Source organism: Ambystoma mexicanum, chromosome 7p (genome assembly GCF_040938575.1).
Source record: "Ambystoma mexicanum isolate Mex_15411 chromosome 7p, UKY_AmexF1_1, whole genome shotgun sequence".
NCBI lineage: Eukaryota > Metazoa > Chordata > Amphibia > Caudata > Ambystomatidae > Ambystoma > Ambystoma mexicanum.
Window position 1 is genome coordinate 930,886,269 of NC_090939.1, and position 19,950 is coordinate 930,906,218.

At 45.1% G+C, this 19,950-nt stretch overlaps 1 protein-coding gene across 3 annotated transcripts in view; it reads left to right on the forward strand.

The window, feature by feature from the left end:
- The window catches only part of TBC1D23 (TBC1 domain family member 23), a 1,631,981-nt gene that overhangs the window by 512,061 nt on the left and 1,099,970 nt on the right, over positions 1 to 19,950 (forward strand). For all 3 annotated transcript variants that reach the window (XM_069637239.1, XM_069637242.1, XM_069637241.1), the window contains exon 8: positions 19,391 to 19,494. In XM_069637239.1, the coding sequence (XP_069493340.1) occupies positions 19,391 to 19,494 (104 nt within the window). The remainder of the gene's footprint in view (positions 1 to 19,390; positions 19,495 to 19,950) is intronic.

Consider the following 19,950-nt stretch of genomic DNA (forward strand, 5'->3'; position numbering starts at 1 on the left):
TGACCCTCATGTCTCTAATTTTTCCAGAGAGCACTGCATTTGTTCCGGAATCTGTTGGGGACCCAGCCTTCTTCACTTGGTTTGCTCGAGCAAGTGCCAGGTCCCCGTGTGCTGAAATCACTTTCGGCATTGGGATTTGGTTTCGGTGGTTCACGGTCCATAAGAATCTGTTCAAGACAGCTTCCAGTAGAAGACCCAAATGATGAGAGTTCTGCGGGGCAGACTGCCTCAGGGACACCTCACAGGATTGAAGGAGTGTTGCAACAGAAGTCCCTCTGACCACTAAATAAATTAAAAGCCCAAACAAATAAGGGCAGGGAGTAAAAAGGGTAGGGTGTCCCATAAAATCAGACTGCATAACCCCTAAAATGGAAATCTGCCCTTGCATCGAGGTGCTAGAGCCAATGTTCCCTATTTATTTTTCTACCCTGCTTTGAGAGCATGTGCATTTAATGAGCTGTCCTCGCTAAGGAGAGTTTGGATCATCATTTCCCCTTCTGCATCCACTGCTTCATACAGCACTTTTCCCAAAGATAAAAGCAAAATAAAAATGTTTCATAGTGATTATAAAGGGATATCAACCAGCTCAAGACTACAATATCTCCCACAGTTACTAGTGTGAGACAGGCATGGTATCAAGAGATAGACACAGACAACAGAAGTGCAAGTTTCAAAAACCTTTATTTAGTAATTGGGATGGTAGAATTCCTAACTAGCCCTAACTTTAAGGCGGGAATCCCAACCTAAATAATAAGGGACGTCCTGGCGTTGCCAGTATAAACAAAATGCTGTATGTGCCAAAACCAATGCTTGCCCTCGCATCTACATCTATAGACTAACGTGATGCAGGGAATCTCAGAAGTGTTAAAAAATAATACAAGTCTGTCACGGGAGCTTCTCCGTGGCTCCCTTCCCCAAGATTCACAATACTTAGGTTCACCAAAGTTCCATAGACTTGGCAAGCCGTCCGTCACCCAGGCTTCAAGGTCAGCAAATTAATCAAATTTCAAACAGGTCGAAGAGTTCCCAAAGTTCTCTGAGTTTCCAAAGTTCAGAGTTTCAAAATAATCCAGCTCACAAAGTTCACCACAAACCTTAGGCTTCCCTTGCTCAAGCTCACAACTATCACAAAATTCCTCAATAGTGTTTCACAACAAAACTTCGAAATACTTTTCTCAGGGTTCCCTTTCCCATATTTGCCATATGGAACTTATTTTCTCCTTGCTTGCTCTTGCTCATTCTTGCCAAGGTCAACAACCTATCTTTTAGTTCAAAGTTCACTTTAACACACCTTCTTGAGGCTCTTACTCGCGTTCTGCCCTTCGTATGGCCTCTCCGTGTTAGTTTTTTCGATTTCTGCCACTACTTCGTTTTCACTGAGCTCCCCTGCCGTTGTGCAGCTCCTTCAATGATTTCTATTACGCTCCTATTTCGGTCGCGCACAGCTCCCCTGCCATTGCAATGCTTTTTACAGTTCACAGAGACTTTTCAATGCGTATACCTCTATACGAAACCACTCTCTGACATTGCATCCTTCATTCACATTGTTTTCTTATTAACAGTATTCATTTTGCATTGTTCCCTCATTAAACTGTTACCGTAGACTTTCGGCAACGAACGTTCCTTCATTCGCAATCACTCCAAATCAATGTATACTCTTCTTCTTTCATGCTACTGGTTTCTCACATTCAGAAACTCACCGGTTAGGGATTTAACAGCTTCCTACAACTGCACTTGTTAATGGTCCTTGCGTCTGAGGTCAGGGTCTCCCACCTGAGCCTCAGACCCTCCTGGGCTTCCTGCTCTATCCAGGGGAACAAGCACCTTCTTAGCAAAAGGAGGTAAGGGATTAACACGCCCTTCAGCTCCCTTCTATAAATTCTCCCAGCTCCTTGGAGACCCGGCTCCCTCGCCACGCTCGCTCCTGCCTCAATTTTACAGCCCTGTATAGTTCCGGCGTCCCGTTCTCGTGTGCCTGGTTGTAGGCAACCTAGGGTCGTTTGCGCCTCCAATCCACCATCCAGCTCGCTCTCTTCTCCTTAGCAAAGCTGGCATCAAAGCAAAAACGGATCCTCTGCTGTACTGAGCCAGGCAGCCTCCCCGTTGCTCTCCTGGCTTCTGCTCTCTGTTTTGCTAAGTGCTCCACCTTTTATACACCTGAGCCCTGTCAAGGGGTGTAAGGTGCGAGTCCTTGGCCTCCCTTGCCTGACTGCAATTAGGCCAATTAATGGGACATGCCTGACTCTTGGGTTTCCTTTTCTTCATCCCAGTACTAGGGTTGTAGGTAAGAGTGCAGGTGTGTATAGCTGTTAAGTGCCTGACTCTGCCTGACCTCATTCGAGGGACATGTTGGTGGTGTGTGGTAGGCCTTTCCATTCATCTTCCTCCTTACAGTACTGTAGGGACTTTTCCCATAGGTAATCTTTCTTACTCTCGGATGCCTCTTCCTCATCTCAATATGTGTTAGAATTGGGGAGGGGGTAACGGAATAGGACTTATAATAGCTCATAAAGGCTGAGGGCGTGTGGGGTGATGGATAATTGGGAAAGGGGGATACTCTGCCTCATCCTCAGGCATCCTCTTCCCACTCCCCAAGGACCCCCTGCTCAGGTGATCCTCGCTTGTCTGCCCCCCAGGGTCGGGATCCAAAAGCGATGGCCCTTCACTGGCCAGCTGAGCAAAGGATCTCAGGGGAGAAAATGTGACAACGCCCTCGGGGTTCTCACACAAGCAAATGAACGCAAAGAAAGATAACTGTGTTCTCAGACAACTGTCTTGTATACTGTTTTAGCAGGTGTGTGGTTCAAAAAAAGTGAGAACTGAACACAGCAACAGAGCTCCTCAAACACATCTTCTACAAGTAGACCACTCAAACATACTTAGTTGCCAAAAGTATAAATGCAAAATGCCACAGCTTGTGGGTGGGGAATGGGTGTGAGTGGCTGCTAGTGGTAAGATGCTGCATAGAACAGCTCTGACGTTCCTGTTCTATCCCCCAGTGAAGACAGCAGACAAAGTGACTTTGATGTAGGGAGTCGCAGGGTATTACTGAACAGACTTGAAATGTTTTTGGTCACTCGGTTTGGGAATGCAAGGATGGAGGGGTTTTGTTTAATGATTGATTTTGTGAGCAAGTGACTATGCTTGCCCCACTGAAGATGGCATCCACGTGGCGGCGTGGCCAGCAGACGTGGGATGTAGACATGCTGCTCTGTTGCACCCGAACCGCCCATAAAAGATCCTGTGGGTTATCCGTCTCCATCGACCCAGAAAGTGGATTATCGTAGTAGCAGAGGCCCCTGGTCTCCTGGGAGCGCTTTGGGAGGTGCAGCGGTAGCAGCGCGCAGCAAAGGCGACCCAGAGAATTTGCTCGGCAGAGGGCTGCATGGCACCATCTTGAGGAGCTGAGAGGAGCGGCCTGATCGCGGCCACAAGGGTGAACCGGAGAGTACCCTTCTTGAGGGCAACCAAACGGCTCTGAGACACTGGGGAAGTGCTATCAGTGATTTGCACTGATACCCCCAGTGGGCAGAGGAAGCAGCGGCAGCGCAGGCCGGGAGCTATGCAGGAAAGAGAGCGTGTCAGCCCGCCCTTGGAGCATCAGAGCAGTCGGCGCACGAAAGGATCTGACCAGCGGGAGCTGCTGGCGTTAAGGAGGATTTGAGCCACGAATGGCACCATGTACCTTGAAGACGCAGTTTCCAGAGGGCTGGTGACCAGGTTGGGGGTCTGCAGTGAGGCCCCTCGCCGTTGCTCGCACTTTGCGGAATGCAGCTGGCCTGTTTAGCCACTTGAGGAATGGCTGGTCATGTAGGAATGAGAATTGACGTGGGACAGCAGCCCCTTGAGGAACAATGGCTTAGTGTGCATTTTGTTACTGAAAACATGGAGCAGCATTCAAGACATAGTCCCCATCTGGGATCAGTGCAGAGGGAGCGAGTGTTCCCCAGTGTCTCTTCATACGGAGTGCTGCAGTGCATTTGTGGCCATATATGATTATTGCTGGTGGAGCTGCGGGGCACTGATCCTTAGCAGGTATTCATTATTTCCATTATCCTAGGGCGTGATTTTCTACAGTGATCTTCTACGTAGTCTCCATTTGGGCTCTGTGAGTGTTCCCCAGCTTGTCTTTATACAGGGTGCTGTAGTGCGTTTGTGGCCATAGACGGTTATTGCTGATAGAACTGCAGTGCGCTGGTCTTTAGCAGGTCATTAATATTTGCACTATCCTAAGACATGATCTTCTGCAGTGAGCTGCCATGGTTAAGGGGCATCAGAAAATGGAACATTATGTGGGGGAGAAGCCCAAACAGGGTCATCAGGTGGAGGGAACCCCAGTGGAGGATGGAGGGAACACCACTGCAGATGCAGGAAGTGCCCCTATGCAGAACCTTCTGACAGTGATACAGGAATCTAGATCATCACTGGAAGTCAAGATAAAGGAGCAAGGGATAGACGTCTCTTTGGCGAGAGCAGATATGCACAAAGTCTGCGAGAGGGTGACAGAGGTTGAGCAGAAAGTGAGCACAGTGGAAGATGAGCTGTTGGGGCTACGGAACCAGGTGAAAGGATTGGTGGGAGCGACAAGAAGATTGGAATAGAGCGGAGGATGCGGAGGGCCGCGCTTGCATGTGTGACATTAGACTGATTGGAGTTCTGGAAGGGCAGGAAGGCCCGAGTGCAGAACTGTACATGGAAGAGTTGTTACTGGAAACATTGAAGAGCAGAGGCCTTTCCAGACTCTTCACTATAAATGGAGCGGATAGAGTGGCGGATTAGACCCCCACCTCCAGGAGGCTAACCAAGGGCCATGGTAGCCAAACTACTCAACTGTTGGGACTCAGATGAAATCTTAAAAGAAGCACGCAAGTTGAGTCGGTTTGAAGTAGGCAACGCAAGGATCGCAATTTTTCCTGATTTCCCACAAGAAGTCCAGAAGCAAAGGCGGTCCTTCGATGCAGTTTGTCGTCGCCTGCGAGAAGCGAACCTCAAATATATGGTGCTTTTCCCAGCAAAATTAAGAGGGTTGGACGGGGGACATAACGTTTTTTCTAACTCGGCAGGAAGCAGGGAATTTGTTGGACATGAAACTGGCCCACCCTGAGGTGCAGAAGGCAGGAGTTTGTAATGGACACTGTGATATGAGTTACACGCCTCGGATGGGGAAGGGCAGGTGAACTAACTGCTGATATAGATTTCTCTTGAAGATGTTATCGTTCTGGGTTTGGAATGCACAGAGGTCACTTGAGGAGCAATACAGGTTGGTTGCAAGGTACGCAGACTGACTTCCCTCCTGGTGACCTGGGTCTGCCGACCGACGGAGGCGGGTCAAGAACGGTTGGGGACCTAGCAGGTCAAGAATGTTGCGGGTGAGCAGTTTCGAGGGGATGGGTCTGGGCCGGTGGGAAGGTTCGGGAGTGAGGAGGTATGTTACGGTGGGGAGGCCGTGGGTGAGAGGGTTTTTGATGGTGTTCTGCAGTTTTTTCTTTTTTGTTGTTTTTGTTTTCGTGTCCAATCAAGAACATAAGGATTGCACAAACAGTCGCTGGGACACTATTTGGGTGGCGGGGGAGGAGAGAGGAGGCAGAGGATGTCATGGGAGGGAATTGATGGGTGATCACACGTTGCAGATATGCATCTGGAATGTGCGAGGTTTGCGGAAGAGGGAGAGGGCCCAGGTGGTGCCATTTCTGAAACGCCATGTGATTTGATTAGTATTGCTTCAGGAGACTGATTTAAAGACGGTAGACTTGAACAGATTGGAGGCTTGGTGGGGGAGGGGGCGGGTTTGGGTCTTCGTACACACCCTTCACTAGGGGTTTTTGGATTTGGGTGGCTTCAGGGGTACCTATAGAGGTGACTGACACCATTGGGGTTTCTGAATGGAGGGTGATGGCACTACTCTGTACCTTGGAGGGGGTGGATACCTGTGTGCTCAATACGTATGCCCATAACACCGACAATAACAACTTTTGTCCCTCAGTGCTGTGGTTGGTGTGACAAAATAGATTGGTTATGTTTTTGTAGGGTCTGGGGGGGATTTCAATTGTTTTTTGGATCACAAGCTGAATTGCAAGGGGACACCAGATTCAGCAAGTCAGGGCTTGACCAACCTAGATCTAGTGGAATTATGGAAGGAGACAGGCAGGCAGGAAAGGAGTTAATCCTGTTACTCGAAGACCCACAATTCATACTCTCGTCTGGAATATTTATTTGTAGGGCAAGAGCATTTCCATTGGTACACGGATGTTACATATCTGGGGAGAATCCGGTCTGATCATTCCCCCCCTGACGGGGATGTTGGTCAGAGCACTCCGTATACTGGCAATCTGACTATGGAGATTTAGGGCTAGGGCTTTGGAGGATGTTGTCTATCGCATTAGGTTAAGGGAGGACATTGTTATGCTTTTAGAAGTGAATGAGGGATCAATGGCTGATGTGGGTACACAATGGAATGCGTTCATGGTGACACTGAGGTGTTTATGTATTTCATTGATAGCAGGTGTCCAGAAAACATTGGGGGACTCCCTAACTAGGGCAGAACGATTGACTCAACATTTCCAGGGGGTATTAGCAAATGAGATCCTGGTGGGGAAGGAATTGGCTAAGAAATTGCATACCCTTCAGACTACTCGGGTTTCTTTGTCCAAATTTGAATATGCCCAACATAGTGTTATAGTGCATGGGGAAAGAGCTAAAGCGGGCCGTCTGTTAGCCTGGCTAATAAGGCAAGAACACTCGAAATCGAATTACCCAAATTCAGGATCAGAAGGGTGACATAGTGGTATCCTAGCAGAAAATAAATGAAGGGTTTCGCTTGTACTATGAAGCAGACGACGTATTACATCTTATTAACCTCTAGATAGTCTAGATAGTATTCTGTATGTTAGCATGCGCCACACTTAGATGGAATTCTGAACTTTAGCCTGCGTCACATCTGGATAGTATTTATAGATAGTATTGTGAATGTTAGCAGGTGCCACACTCGAATGGAATCATGAAGGTTAGCAAGTGCCAAACGTGGACAGAATTTTGAATGTTAGAGTGTTAAATGTCATATAACCCACTGACCAAACAAACTCAAACCTTCTGCTACTTATCTTACTAAAAAAACCTCACACAACCATCTCCCGCACAACAAGCCGCACGCACTTTACAACACTGCAACAACACATAACCTGCAACAACAACACATGAGGACTGACATCGATCCGATACTTGCACCTAAGCTTAGCACCCGGTGTATACAGAGTTGAAGCTGCCAACAGAACACCACTCCTCTCACTATCCTACTCCCTCTCCACCTTACTAACCCACCCCTACCTTCTCGTTTACAGATCCGCCAGAGCGCCTGGGGACCAACTCCGTTGGTGACGGTCCGCGGTACAAATACATTTAACATTTAACCCTTTGTATTGGAGGTCCTTGACAATTTTAGCACATTTTCAGGCTTTCAAGTCAACAGGGATAAATCAGTGCAAGGCATAAATTAGTTTCCAAAAATTGATTAGCAGAGTTTGCTAATTACATTTTTCTTGATAAGCAAACAAACCCATTTGATTAGCAATTTTGTACTAATGTTTTTAATGCCACCAGAAGATACTTGTACCCAAGATATACAATGAGCAATAATACAGCAGTTTTGTATACCGCTGAAGTAAGACATTAGTGAGAAGTCGGGCATTGCAAATTATTTCTGTAAAATGGTGCATGTTACCACAAACCCACTTTAGTTTGGCACACTAGTGCCACCCAGAGGCCAGCCATGCACAGTGCAACTTTTATTTGACATTTACTGCAAACAAAGTAAAGTTTCATTAAGTTTCCAACATCCCCTGCAAATGGTACTGGCCCTTCTTAAAATCTACTCGACTATGCGAGTGGGTGAAAATACTTTGCAAGCCCTGGATGAGTGTCTGTAAAAAGGTTAGCTTCATGAATGTACCCAAATAAATAGATATGGTAAAAAGGCTCTCAGAGCAGTTTGGCCAGGTCTCTACTGCAGGTGCAAATATATAATACAATCATAATCATAGAACTAAGTGAGCCCTGTATGCCAACTACAGTGTACAGTTTTGCAGTAGGTCTGTAGATGTACTGACTGGATGACACTATTGATCGCTACTTTAAGTAAATATCAAGTTAGTTTTGTGTATTCATTATGTAAAAGACTAAACAGAGTGGATGACATAGCAGACAGAGAACTGGGCAAATTTGGCAGAATATTGTAGTATGCGGCCATCTCACTTTCAGGGTGGCGGGTATAAACCAACATGGTAAAATAGAATGTCAAGGAGTATGGGGTCAGCTCATGGGTTGAGCACCAGTTGCAAGCTGTATGTAACAGCAGGCCACAGGACTAGGTATGCCATCAAAGTATTTGGCAACGTGGTCATGTACATTTTCAAAGGTGTTCACTCGTCAATATGATGCATCTACCCCAACAAAATGAAATCTAGTGGACACTGAGATTTAGATACACTTCACTGTAAAGCATGGAGACAATGCATTGTTTTACAGTATCAATACTGTAATTATGCATTAAGTAGCTTATTACATTTTTAGAAACAGAATTGAAAGCCTTTTAAAAAATAACTAACACATACTGGTCTTTGGCAGACAGGATACAGTTAGCTTAATAACAGTAATAACCCAATTTATTTCTGTTTTGCAATTATTTGAAAAATAAAAAATAAAATGTGTGGCATTCCCACACAGGCCTTCTGGCTGGCACATGAGTGAAGGGGATGATTACTGCTGCACTCTCTCTCCATTAGCCCCTTTGAACTTACAGTGAACAGAAAAAAGAGGGCGGAGAGAGCTCTGAAGGCAAGGCTGTGCTTTCATTTAGCAGGCCAACTTAAATAGCTAACTTTGCTACACAAGTTCCAATTTAAGTAGCAAACCTACAGAATTGCATAGCGAATTGCTCTGCGACACTGCTTATTTTATGCCTTGCAGTGCTGTTGCCCTTCGCAGCATTGTGCAAGAGACAGAAGAGTGACTTTCCAGATTGGGGTCTCAAATGGGAAGGGGAATATTTTAAGTATCTGGGGCTTCACATATTCCGTAAGGAAGAAGACACATTTGTGTAACAAGGCGAGGGTGTTATCTGACATAGGCGATGCCATTAATTTCTGGAAGACACTACCCATCTCTTTGAAAGGGAGAGTGGCACTGTGCAAGATGGTGGTGCTCCCCGGGCTATTATATTATTTTCACAAATATTCCCTATCCAATCAAAGTATTTTTCTAAATGTTGGATGAGAAAATAGGCGAACTACTGTGCCATGCAGGGAGGTGCAGGGTGGCCCTGAGGACTCTACAACGCCAATGTGAGGGTGGGGGATTGACTGTACCCGATTTTGAAAAGTATTTTCCGGCGGCCCAGCTACAATCCGTGGCCTATTGGGATTCCTCGCCGGAAAGAGAAATTAGGGGTCTACTGGGGGGTATGGCTGGGGGCACCGCAGCAGGCATTGAATTGTTGTGGCATCCCATGGGGTCTAAGAGGACATCCGTCATTTTTACAGTGATAGAAGAGCTATGGAAGAAACTGCTGAATAAGCTGAAGGTGGCGGGTCTTTATAACGCTGGGTTGCCCATAGGGTTTGATACACAAATTATGTTATTTTGGAAGTTCGTGGGGCTGGCCGCGCTTAAAAGAGCACCTGTAGATTGCCAGGGGATTTTTTTGAAGGCAGGCAGCTGATGACATTTCAGCAATGGAAATTGACATTTGACATGCTACCAGGTCACTTTCTTGTATACACCAAGATATGCTGGAGGAACAGAGACAAGTTCATTGATACAGATGCAGTCAATGCTAGGGGAGGGTATAGGATCACTAGGACATATACTACCCTACAGGTGACTCGACCAATGGATGTTAAATGTAAATGGGAGCAGGATGTAGGTCACTCTATTACAGAGAGACAGTGGTCCCGGATCTGAGAGCAAGTGAAAATTCTTTGGGAATGCACGTTTCCAGTTAATTCAATTTACCGATTTACATGGGGTGTATTTGGCTCTGGGTAGACTGCATAAGATTAATTCCTCTGTGTCCCTTCAAGGCCCATGATGTAAGACAAAGCGCTAGTAAACAAAATTTACCTCCTCATTCAGGCATGGATGGCCTCCCACGGCCTCTGTCTAAATGACAATAAAACTGAGATACTGATCTTGGGTTCCGAATCCAACCTAAAAAAATTGAGTCCCAACTATCGCAATTTCAACATAGATGGTAACACAATCAAGGTGGCGACTGAGGTAAAAACTCTAGGCTTTTACCTCGATTCCACTTTATCTCTCAAAAAACAAGTTAACACCCTGGCATCCTCCACAGCGTACACCTGTAAACTCATCAGGACCTGTAGACCTTACCTCTCTAAAACTAATTGCATCATGCTAGCCAATGCACTAGTAATGTCCAAATTGGACTATTGTAATGCCCTCTATGCAGGAGCCAATAAAACCATTATAAATAAAATGCAAATCCTTCAAAATAACGCTCATAGAGCAGCCCTTGACATACCCCGCAGAGCACATATTTCCAATATCAGGAAAGACCACCATTGGCTTAAAATCAGCGACAGAGTCCTGCTCAAGACACTATCGCTCACCCACAAAGGGCTCAATAACACAGCCCCCCCCTTACATCTCAGCCAGACTGTCTAGAAAAATATCCAGCCACCACACCAGGGCCACCAACCACTTCTTGCTCGAAAATCCCAGATTTAAACGATCCAAAGCGGACGGTGTAAGCTTCCCTGTCAGAGCTGCCCAGGCCTGGAACGCATTGCCCATTGCGCTGAGAGCGAATTTACCCTACTCTAACTTCAGAATTAAGGTAAAAAACTGGCTCTGGTCCAACGACAAATAATTGTCATGCTACCCAACGGCCACGATATCTCTGCAACCCAGTCTAAGATGATTCTGCTCTCACCCTGCTTACCTTTGTACACATTCTCAATACTGTAACATGTTAGTTTCTCATTCCAATCTCCTGTATTGACATGCATGTATTGTATTGCTATGTTTTTTTTTTCTTTACTCTGAATGCAACCTAAGCTTAAGTAACCTTGTACCTGCTGTGCCCCGCTACCCCTGGGTTTTGTGCGCATTATCAAATAATAAACAAACAAATCCGAGTCAGCTGGCTTTTGGCACATGATTTGGGAGTGTCAGTTGATCAGAGAATATTGGAGGGAGTAATGGATCATCGAAATTCCTTATTGAACAGCATTTATGAATGTTAACCAACTATTTGTCTACTGGGTTTGATACCTGGGGAAAAAGTCCTGCAAAACACAGTGTAGGATGCCCCGTTTTTTGATGGTCTCAGCCAAACGCAGAATAGTAATGGCCTGGAAGAACGCATTGGGTCCAACCATTGGGCAGCGGCTTCATGATGTACAGAGGTGGGGAATGGCTGAGATGGAGTGTTTGAGAAGAAATTAATTTCCAGGGGAGGAAGAAGGGATGGAGATGGATTTGGGTTTGGGTCAATTGCTGACTGGCCTCCTCCCCAGATTTAAAACCCCAATGAGACAGGTGTTGGAAAAGACCGGGTTGGTGGCTGACATCAGTGTTGTCATGATGGAGGTATGTTATTGTTATTAATATTTGGGAAAAGTCAAGGGCGTAATGAGGGGGGGACTCAGAGTTGGGAGATGGTAATTAAGGGGATTCTGTATATGACGCACTTCTGCAATGGAGTGGGATTACAGGGGAGGGGCTTCTCATGTTAATAATACTGAAGAAGGTGACTGGATGTGACATGTTTTGTTTGTTTCACTTTCTATGCAAATCTGAATTTAAAAAAGTTATTTTTTTAAAGATGGCATCCCCAACTGTCTGTGAGGGATCCCAGGGACTCTGTGGCCCCCGGAGTTCCTGATAGCCATGTCACTGTTAATCATGCACATTATCCTTTTGGGTTTATGGTTATTCCATCAAATTTTTACCATCGAGGGACCATTCCATCGGAAAAATGCATCGAAAGAATTACCATTCAATGCATTTTCTTTTTCTTTTTTTAATGGCCCCCCTCATTTCCACTTTAAAGCCCATTAAAATTAAACTAAACCCTTACCTTGAAAAAACATGCATTTGATGCATATTTTTTCGATGCATTTTTGTCGATGGAACAGCATTCGATGGTAATGGTTTAGATGAAATGACCAGATACCATTCTTTTGCATTAACGTTATTTTGACTTTAGGGTTAACCTCTCAGACTTTGTAGCAGTTAGAGATTCACCCTTGAAGTCTCCCACCTCCTCCATTCCCTCACCTGTGGACGCTTCGTCGGTATGAGCTCTCGGAAGAAATGTCTCTTCTTTCTTGCCAGGAGTTGTTAGACTTTTCTTTGCAGGTTTTAGGATAAGCTCTTCTGGAAGCCACACTGCGTAATAGCAATAAGCCTGCAATAGGGGCTTCCAGTGAGTCCACCCAACTTCAGGGAAAAGCCTTGCTGAAAAACCCTGATGTAGACCTTCTGTTGATGGTATCTTGAATCCCAGGTAAATATGATCTTCTCTCTGTTTTGGTTACTTTTCCGATTGTAAAGACTACAAATCCCAAGATGCAGCAGAACAGGCTGCGTGGCTGCCAAGGAACTTGGATTCAACAGAGACGGATCTGAGTCGTCCTAACCAACAGGAAAGGAATCCAGGAGGTAAGTGGAGTAGGAGGATGAGGAAGTAAGTATCGAAATAAAGTAGGCGGCACCGCACCACAGTAACCGAAAACCGCTACTGAGCCCAGGGAAAGCGTTAAAGGATAACGCGGAATAGGCAGCTCAGGAGCAGAACAAAAAGGAGGAAAACAGAGGGAGGAACAGGTTCAGAACGGAGGAATGAGTGAAAGCGTGTAGTATACGGAACACTCGAGCAGCGTGTAAACACGGAAGGAAGCGCAGGGTTGCAACGCACCAAGTGAAGCTTCCGACGCGTATTTAAACACGTCATCAAAACAAAGACTGAACACTAGTATGCTGCACTAGCTTCACTGTAGCGGAGATAGCTCATCTCTTCCTCCATTGCTCCCATAGCTTCCAGTGGGGACGATTCATGACAGTATGACCCCTTTTCAATGGCACTCCTCCTGATTTCCCGGGATGTAATCTATGAAAAAGGCGTAGGAGTCGAGGGGCTTTGAGATTTCTTGCTGGTTCCCAGGTTCTTTCTAACCATGGATACCCCTTCCATAGTTTAAGGTATTGTAGTGTTCCCTGTTTGTATCTTGAGTCAAGAATACGGGACACTTCATATTCTTGCAGAGGAATTCCTTCTTGTACCTCCTATGATAGGGGTCAGGTATGTACTCCTTGAGTAATGATGCGTGGAACACTGGATGGATTCTTCGTGGGGACTGCGGCAAAGATATCTTAAACGCCACTGGGTTGATTCGTTCAGTTATGGTAAATGGACCAATGTATCTTGGAGCGAACTTTCCTGAATGGACCCACCTGGGTAGGAATTTAGTAGAGAGCCAAACCTTGGTTCCGACATGCCATTCTGGATTAGATTGTCTTCCAAGATCAGCCCATTTCTTGTATCCTTGACAACTACTCAGCAGGGTCTCTTGTGCTTTTTTATGGGTTTCCTTTAGGATGCTCAACACCTGATCAAGTGTTGGTACCTTAGTAGGCTGTAAATCAGAGAAGGGTAAGTGTCTGGGGTGATACCCATAGGTAAAGTTGAATGGGCTCATGCCCTTGGCTAAATGTATGGTGTTGTTGTATGAGAATTCTGCGACTGGCAGGAGGTGGTACCAGTTGTCTTGTGTTTGATTGCAGAAACATCTTAGGTATTGCTCAAGAGTGGCGTTAAGACGCTCTGTTTGACCGTTACTTTCTGGGTGGAATCCTGAAGACATGGCCTTCTGAATTCAAAGTTGTTTACAAAGAGAAGTCCAGAATTTGGAAGTGAATTATGTTCCTCTATCCGACACAATAGTTAAGGGTACACCATGGAGTCGGACCACATCTCGAAGGAATACTTCTGCGGTGACTGAGGCAGATGGTGTCCCTTTCAATGCGGAAAAATGAGCCAGCTTACTAAATGAATCTACAACTACCATGATAGCCGTATGATCTATGGATTTGGGTAGCTCCACAATGAAGTCCATCGAAATATGTTGCCAGGGCCCGGTTGGAGGCTCCTCCTGTTGTAAAAGACCCAAGGGTTTGGCTGTACTGTATTTGTTCTGGGCACACGTGGGACAGGAAGAAACATATTCCTTGGTATCTCTGACTACAGTAGGCCACCAAAAATGTCTTCTGATTAACTCCAAGGAGGCTGCTTGACCCTTGTGTCCTGCAGTAGGTGAGTCATGACACCATGATAAAGCCTTGGACTGGAGTTCTTGTGTATGTAGATACAGCTGGTTCTCTTTAAACCAGTATTCCCCTTCTTGTTTATTGATCTTTCCTGTGTTATAGAGGTGTCCTTTTGAGCGTGTACACCTGTTGGAGAAACAAGTTAACAGTGCCTATAAATCTCTTTCCGGGTAACAAGGGTTCTTGTCCGGTATATTTTCCTGATTCTTCTCCATAACTCCGGGAAAGAGCATCTGCTAATTGATTGTCCTTCCCAGGCACATAAGTGAGCTCGAAGTCGAATTGAGAAAAAAAATAGGCCCACCTTGCGTGACGTGAATTCCGGCATTCCATTTGTTGTAATATACTCAGATTTCTGTGATCGGTACGTACACAGAAAGGATGTTGGGCCCCTTGTAACAAATGCCTCCATTCCTCACAGGCTTTTCTGATAGCAAGAAGCTCCTTTTCAAGTACCGAATAGTTCCTTTCACTTGGATTTAGAGTCCTTGAAAAGTATGCAATGGAATGTTCTAAGTAGTCTTCTTTTTTCTGCAAAAGAGCAGCGCCTATAGCTCTGTGGGAGGCGTCGGTCTCTAGAATGAAAGGTAAAGTTTGGTCAGGCTGTCTGAGTACTGGTGCCGTGGTAAAAGCCTTTTTCAGTTGGTTGAATGCTTGCTCAGCTTCCGGACTCCATTCAAATTTCACCCCTTTTTTCAACAAAGCAGTGATGGGTAGGATCATCTTTGAGAATCCGCTGATAAATTTTCTGTAGAAATTTTCTAAACCCAAAAAACGTTGTACATCTTTAACTGAACCAGATATGGGCCATTTGGTTATTGCTTCTGTCTTGTGTGGGTCCCTCTCGATTTGATTAGCGCTTAAGATGAAGCCTAAGTATGGAACCGTTGTACTTTCAAATACGCATTTTTCCGGTTTGGCTAGAAGGTTGTTTTGCCGGAGTCTTTGTAGCACCTCTCTGACATGTTGACTATGAGTTTCCAGTGTGTTTGAATAAATCAGGATATCGTCTAAATATACGACAACAGATGTGAATAGTAGATCTGAAAAGACTGTCCATGAATCGTTGAAATTGAGCAGGTACGTTGACCAAGCCGAAAGGCATAACACGATACTCATAATGCCCTAGGGGTGTCCTGAATGCTGTTTTCCACTCGCCCCTTCTGGAATTCTGTGCAGGTGATACGCACCCCTCAGATCCAGTTTTGTGGACCATTTTGCCCCCTGTACAGCTTCCATGATATCCTTAATAAGAGGCATTGGATATCTATCTCTGATAGTTGAGCTGTTGAGGCTTCTATAATCTATACAGGGTCTGAGTTCGGTGGTTCCCTTCTTGGAAATGAAGAATAGCGATGCTCCAGCTGAGGAAGTTCATTCTTGACTCAAACCATTTTGTAGGTTGGTGTTCAGGTAATCCCTTAAGGCTTCCTTTTCTGGGAGGGACAAAGGGAACATCCATCCAAATGGAACTACTGCACCTGGTAATGGATCTATTTTACAGTTCTCCTGTCTGCGAGGGGGTAAAGGTCGAGGTTGGATGTCCAGAAAAACATCTGTATATTCTCTGTATGCCATGGGAACAATGTTCACACTGTGTATAGGCACCGGTTCTCCGTGAGTCGTTGGTTTCTCCTTAGGGCTGAAACAAGAGCCAGAACAATATTCGGAACGTAACTCCACTGTATTAGTCTTCCAATCTATGAAAGGATTGTGCTGTCTATATTCCCAATAGGACTGGAAAATGTGCAGCCTTTATAAGATCGAAACCCAGTCGTTCTTGGTGAAAATGCATTTGTACTGATAATTCTTGTGTTTCTTCTATGATGGGTCCCGAAGTCAAGGGAGTGCCGTCTACGCACTCAACTGGAATGGGTTGGGGTTTTACTTTCCTTGGAACTGATTGAGTTCTTGCCCATTGGTCGTCCATAAAGTTACCAGCCGCTCCACAGTCTAGCATAGCAAGACATTCCACTCCGGGGTGGTTAGCCCATTTAAGAACTACCTTAAACACCATCATGTGATGGGAGATATCCAAGGTGACCGAGGGGGTAGGTAGACGGGGATTAGCAGTTTGAACCCCTTCCTTGTCCCTGCTCAGGGTCGGGGTCTTTCGTTTCCCGCTTTCCGGGGAGGAACTTCAGGACAGTCACGGAGCAGGTGTTTCTCTGACCCACAATACAAACATAGGCTTAGATCCTTCCTTCGCTTTCTCTCAGCTGCTGTCAGAGGTCCTCTAGTTGATCCAATTTGCATAGGTTCTTCAGGCCCGGATATTAAAGGAACCTTTTCTGAAGAGACCGGAAGGCTAGGAGGCAACGGAGGGTAAGACTTGGGTCTCCTTTTCTCTGCTCGCCTTTCAGAAAGACGATACTCAATCTGCAGGGCCAGTGTAACCAAGTCCTGAAATGTGGAGGGTCTGGCAATTCTTGCTAATTCATCCTTGATTTCGTATTGCAATCCTCTCCTGAATAATGTTTGTTTAGCAGAATCCGGCCACCCGGTTTCTTGTGCCAATCTTTGAAAGGTAGACTTGTATGTCTGTACATCCGATGAGCCTTGTCTTGCGTCCAATAAGTTTTCATAGGAGGAATATTGTACTTCTGGTCTATCGAACCGAGTTTGAAACTGCTGTGTAAACTGTCCATAATCATTCAGTACAGGATCTGAGCTTGTCACCAATGGAGTAGTCCAGGCTAGAACGTTACCCACGAAGTTAGATATAAGAAAACAGACCTTAGCTTTATCAAGCTCATATGCTGTAGGACGGAATGTGAAATATATTAAACATGCATCCAAAAACTCTTTGATTCTTTTAGGGTTACCGTCGTATTTACCACACGATAATGGTAACAAGGGAAGGTCCCCTCTGACCTCCTCTCTCTGCAGTAACTGTTGTCTCATGGCGGTATTATCTGCCCTGAGTGCAGCATTGTCGGTCTTCAGGTTCTGTACCTCTACATTGGTTCCTTGTATTGCGTTAACTAATTCCTGATATTGCTCCAGGCTAGCCATCTTTTGGCGTTGCAAACTCTCAGACTTGGTAGCGGTTAGAGATTCACCTTTGAAGTCTCCCACCTCCTCCACCCCCTCACCTGTGGACGCTTCGTCGGATGAGCTCTCGGAAGAAATGTCTCTTCTTTCTCACCAGGAGTTGTTAGACTTTTCTTTGCAGGTTTTAGGATAAGCTCTTCTGGAAGCCACACTGCCTAATAGCAATAAGCCGGCAATAGGGGCTTCCAGTGAGTCCACCCCATTTCAGGGAAAAGCCTTCCTGAAAAACCCTGATGTAGACCTTCTGTTGATGGTATCTTGAATCCCAGGTAAATATGATCTTCTCTCTGTGTTGGTTACTTTTCCTATTGTAAAGACTACAATTCCCAAGATGCACCGGAACAGGATGCGTGGCTGCCAAGGAACTTGGATTCAACAGAGAGGGATCGGAGTCGTCCTAACCAACAGGAAAGGAATCCAGAAGGTAAGTGGAGTAGGAGGATGAGGAAGTAAGTATTGAAATAAAGTAGGCGGCACCGAACCACGGTAACCGTAACCGCTACTGAGCCCAGGGAAAACGTTAAAGGATAACTGGGAAGAGGCGGCTCAGGAGCGGAACAAAAAGGAGGAAGACAAAGAGGGAGGAACAGGTTCAGAACGGAGGAATGAGTGAAAGCATGTAGTATACGGAACACTCGAGCAGCGTGTAAACCTGGAAGGAAGCGCAGGTTTGCAACGCGCCGAGTGAAGCTTCCAACGCGTATTTAAACACGTCATCAAAACAGACTGAACACTAGTATGCTGCACTAGTTTCACTGAACCGGAGATGGCTCATCCCTTCCTCCATTGCTCCCATAGCTTCCAGTGGGGACGATTCATGACATAACCTGGCAGGAAGCATTTCCCAGAGGCAAGAAAGCAGATATCTGGGAAATAGGTATCACTCTTGGGACTTGCCTGGGCGCCCTCCCCAGTAAAACAAGGTGGAAAGGAGACGTAGAAGAACTGAGACCTGGTAATGGGGTGATCTGCACCCTGCATTCACAGATGAAAATGGCAGGAATGTACCCTTTGGCAGCTGTCTGAATGGTCAAGGTTTGTGATTTGTTCATGATCACTCTCTGCCTGCATCCCTAAAAAGATGAATTTCCAATGCATCATATTATGCTGACGAGAGGGGGTTCTTGTATGGTCCAGTTTGTGCCCAGAGTCTCATCCTTATGGCTTTTCTGGGGAATACAGAGTAAAGTAGAAGCTGTTGCTACCTCGCGTATCTCTGGTAGTCCAGTTCTGATATTTCTATTATCAAGCAATAATAAAAGGATGTTAGATTAAAATAAAATCAACTTATTGGTCTGATCATTTTAATTAATAAGGCAAAAGCTGAGTTTTCTTGCTAATCATCCGACTAAGGTGCATTATTTTCCTTCTCTTTTCCACTTCTCTCCTCTTCCTTTTCTTTTCAATTCCCTCCCCAAACAAGACTTAAATATGCTCAAAGAAAGTTCAGCAAATAAAGGTGATCATGAACATGGTGAGGTTATCACGCTGGGGGTTTCTGTTGCATGTAAATAAGTTTGTCCTTATAGCAATTTACTGTTTTTGAACGAAGAATGGAGAATTATTATTGTATTTGGATGAAAAAAGGTGATCTCAGTTCTTGAATCTGAAGTTGTATCTCTGTTAGTTGACTTTGCATGATATTTAAATGTTTATTAGCTACCTCTTGGGTGTTGACTTAAACCTCTATTGTTAGCTCTGTGATGCCCAAATAAAAAATAAAATATGTCCTCCTGTCAGTATTTAACAGCTTTGATAGTGAAACCTTTAGGAACCTGGAAGAGATGGAGACTTCTTGAAGCAGAGATCACCTTTTTCAATGCCGCCTCTCACCTTCAAAATGTTCTTACGTAGACCTCTCAATAAAAGGTTATTTGTGAATAATTGTTTTAAGGATAGTCCTTGGTAGCGGTTTGTCTGACCTGCCCAGTGTGCAATGTCTAAAATACAGCACTTTTGCTTTGTTTAAATCTTATTTTTCGCTTCTTTTTAGCATTCTTGCAAAATTCCCCATCTAGCTTGGAAACGGAAGATATAGAAGATCTTTTTTCCTTGGCTCAACATTATTGCAGCAAAACTCCAGCATCGTTCAGAAAGGTATTTACAATAAGTAGTCTGCCCTTTTAATTGGTTCATCAATAATTATTTCCATTGGACATCATTTCTAAAGTTCAATGTGCATTTCATTATGTGACCCGACCCAACGCTGGCTATGAGCAAAATATATGTAGTTGTGTGCCAACGGATAGCTACTGTACAAAACAAAAATGGCAGCAGATGTCTCAACAAATCTGTTAAGGCTGTTTTTGTACCACCCTCTGGTGATGCTACAAGCACTACTCCTATGGTAAAGGCTAATCACCCGACAAAGAGAACCCAAACTTAATAGTGTGGGTAACATGGTCAGATCAACAAAGCTCAATTATCAGGTATGATTAGTCCACATACAGCTGTAGAAAATATACTACTCTGAAAACTATACCCTTTAATAAAGTGACACATATCAAACTATCAGTCAAAATAAGTACATTGCATCAGCTGGCGGAATACCCC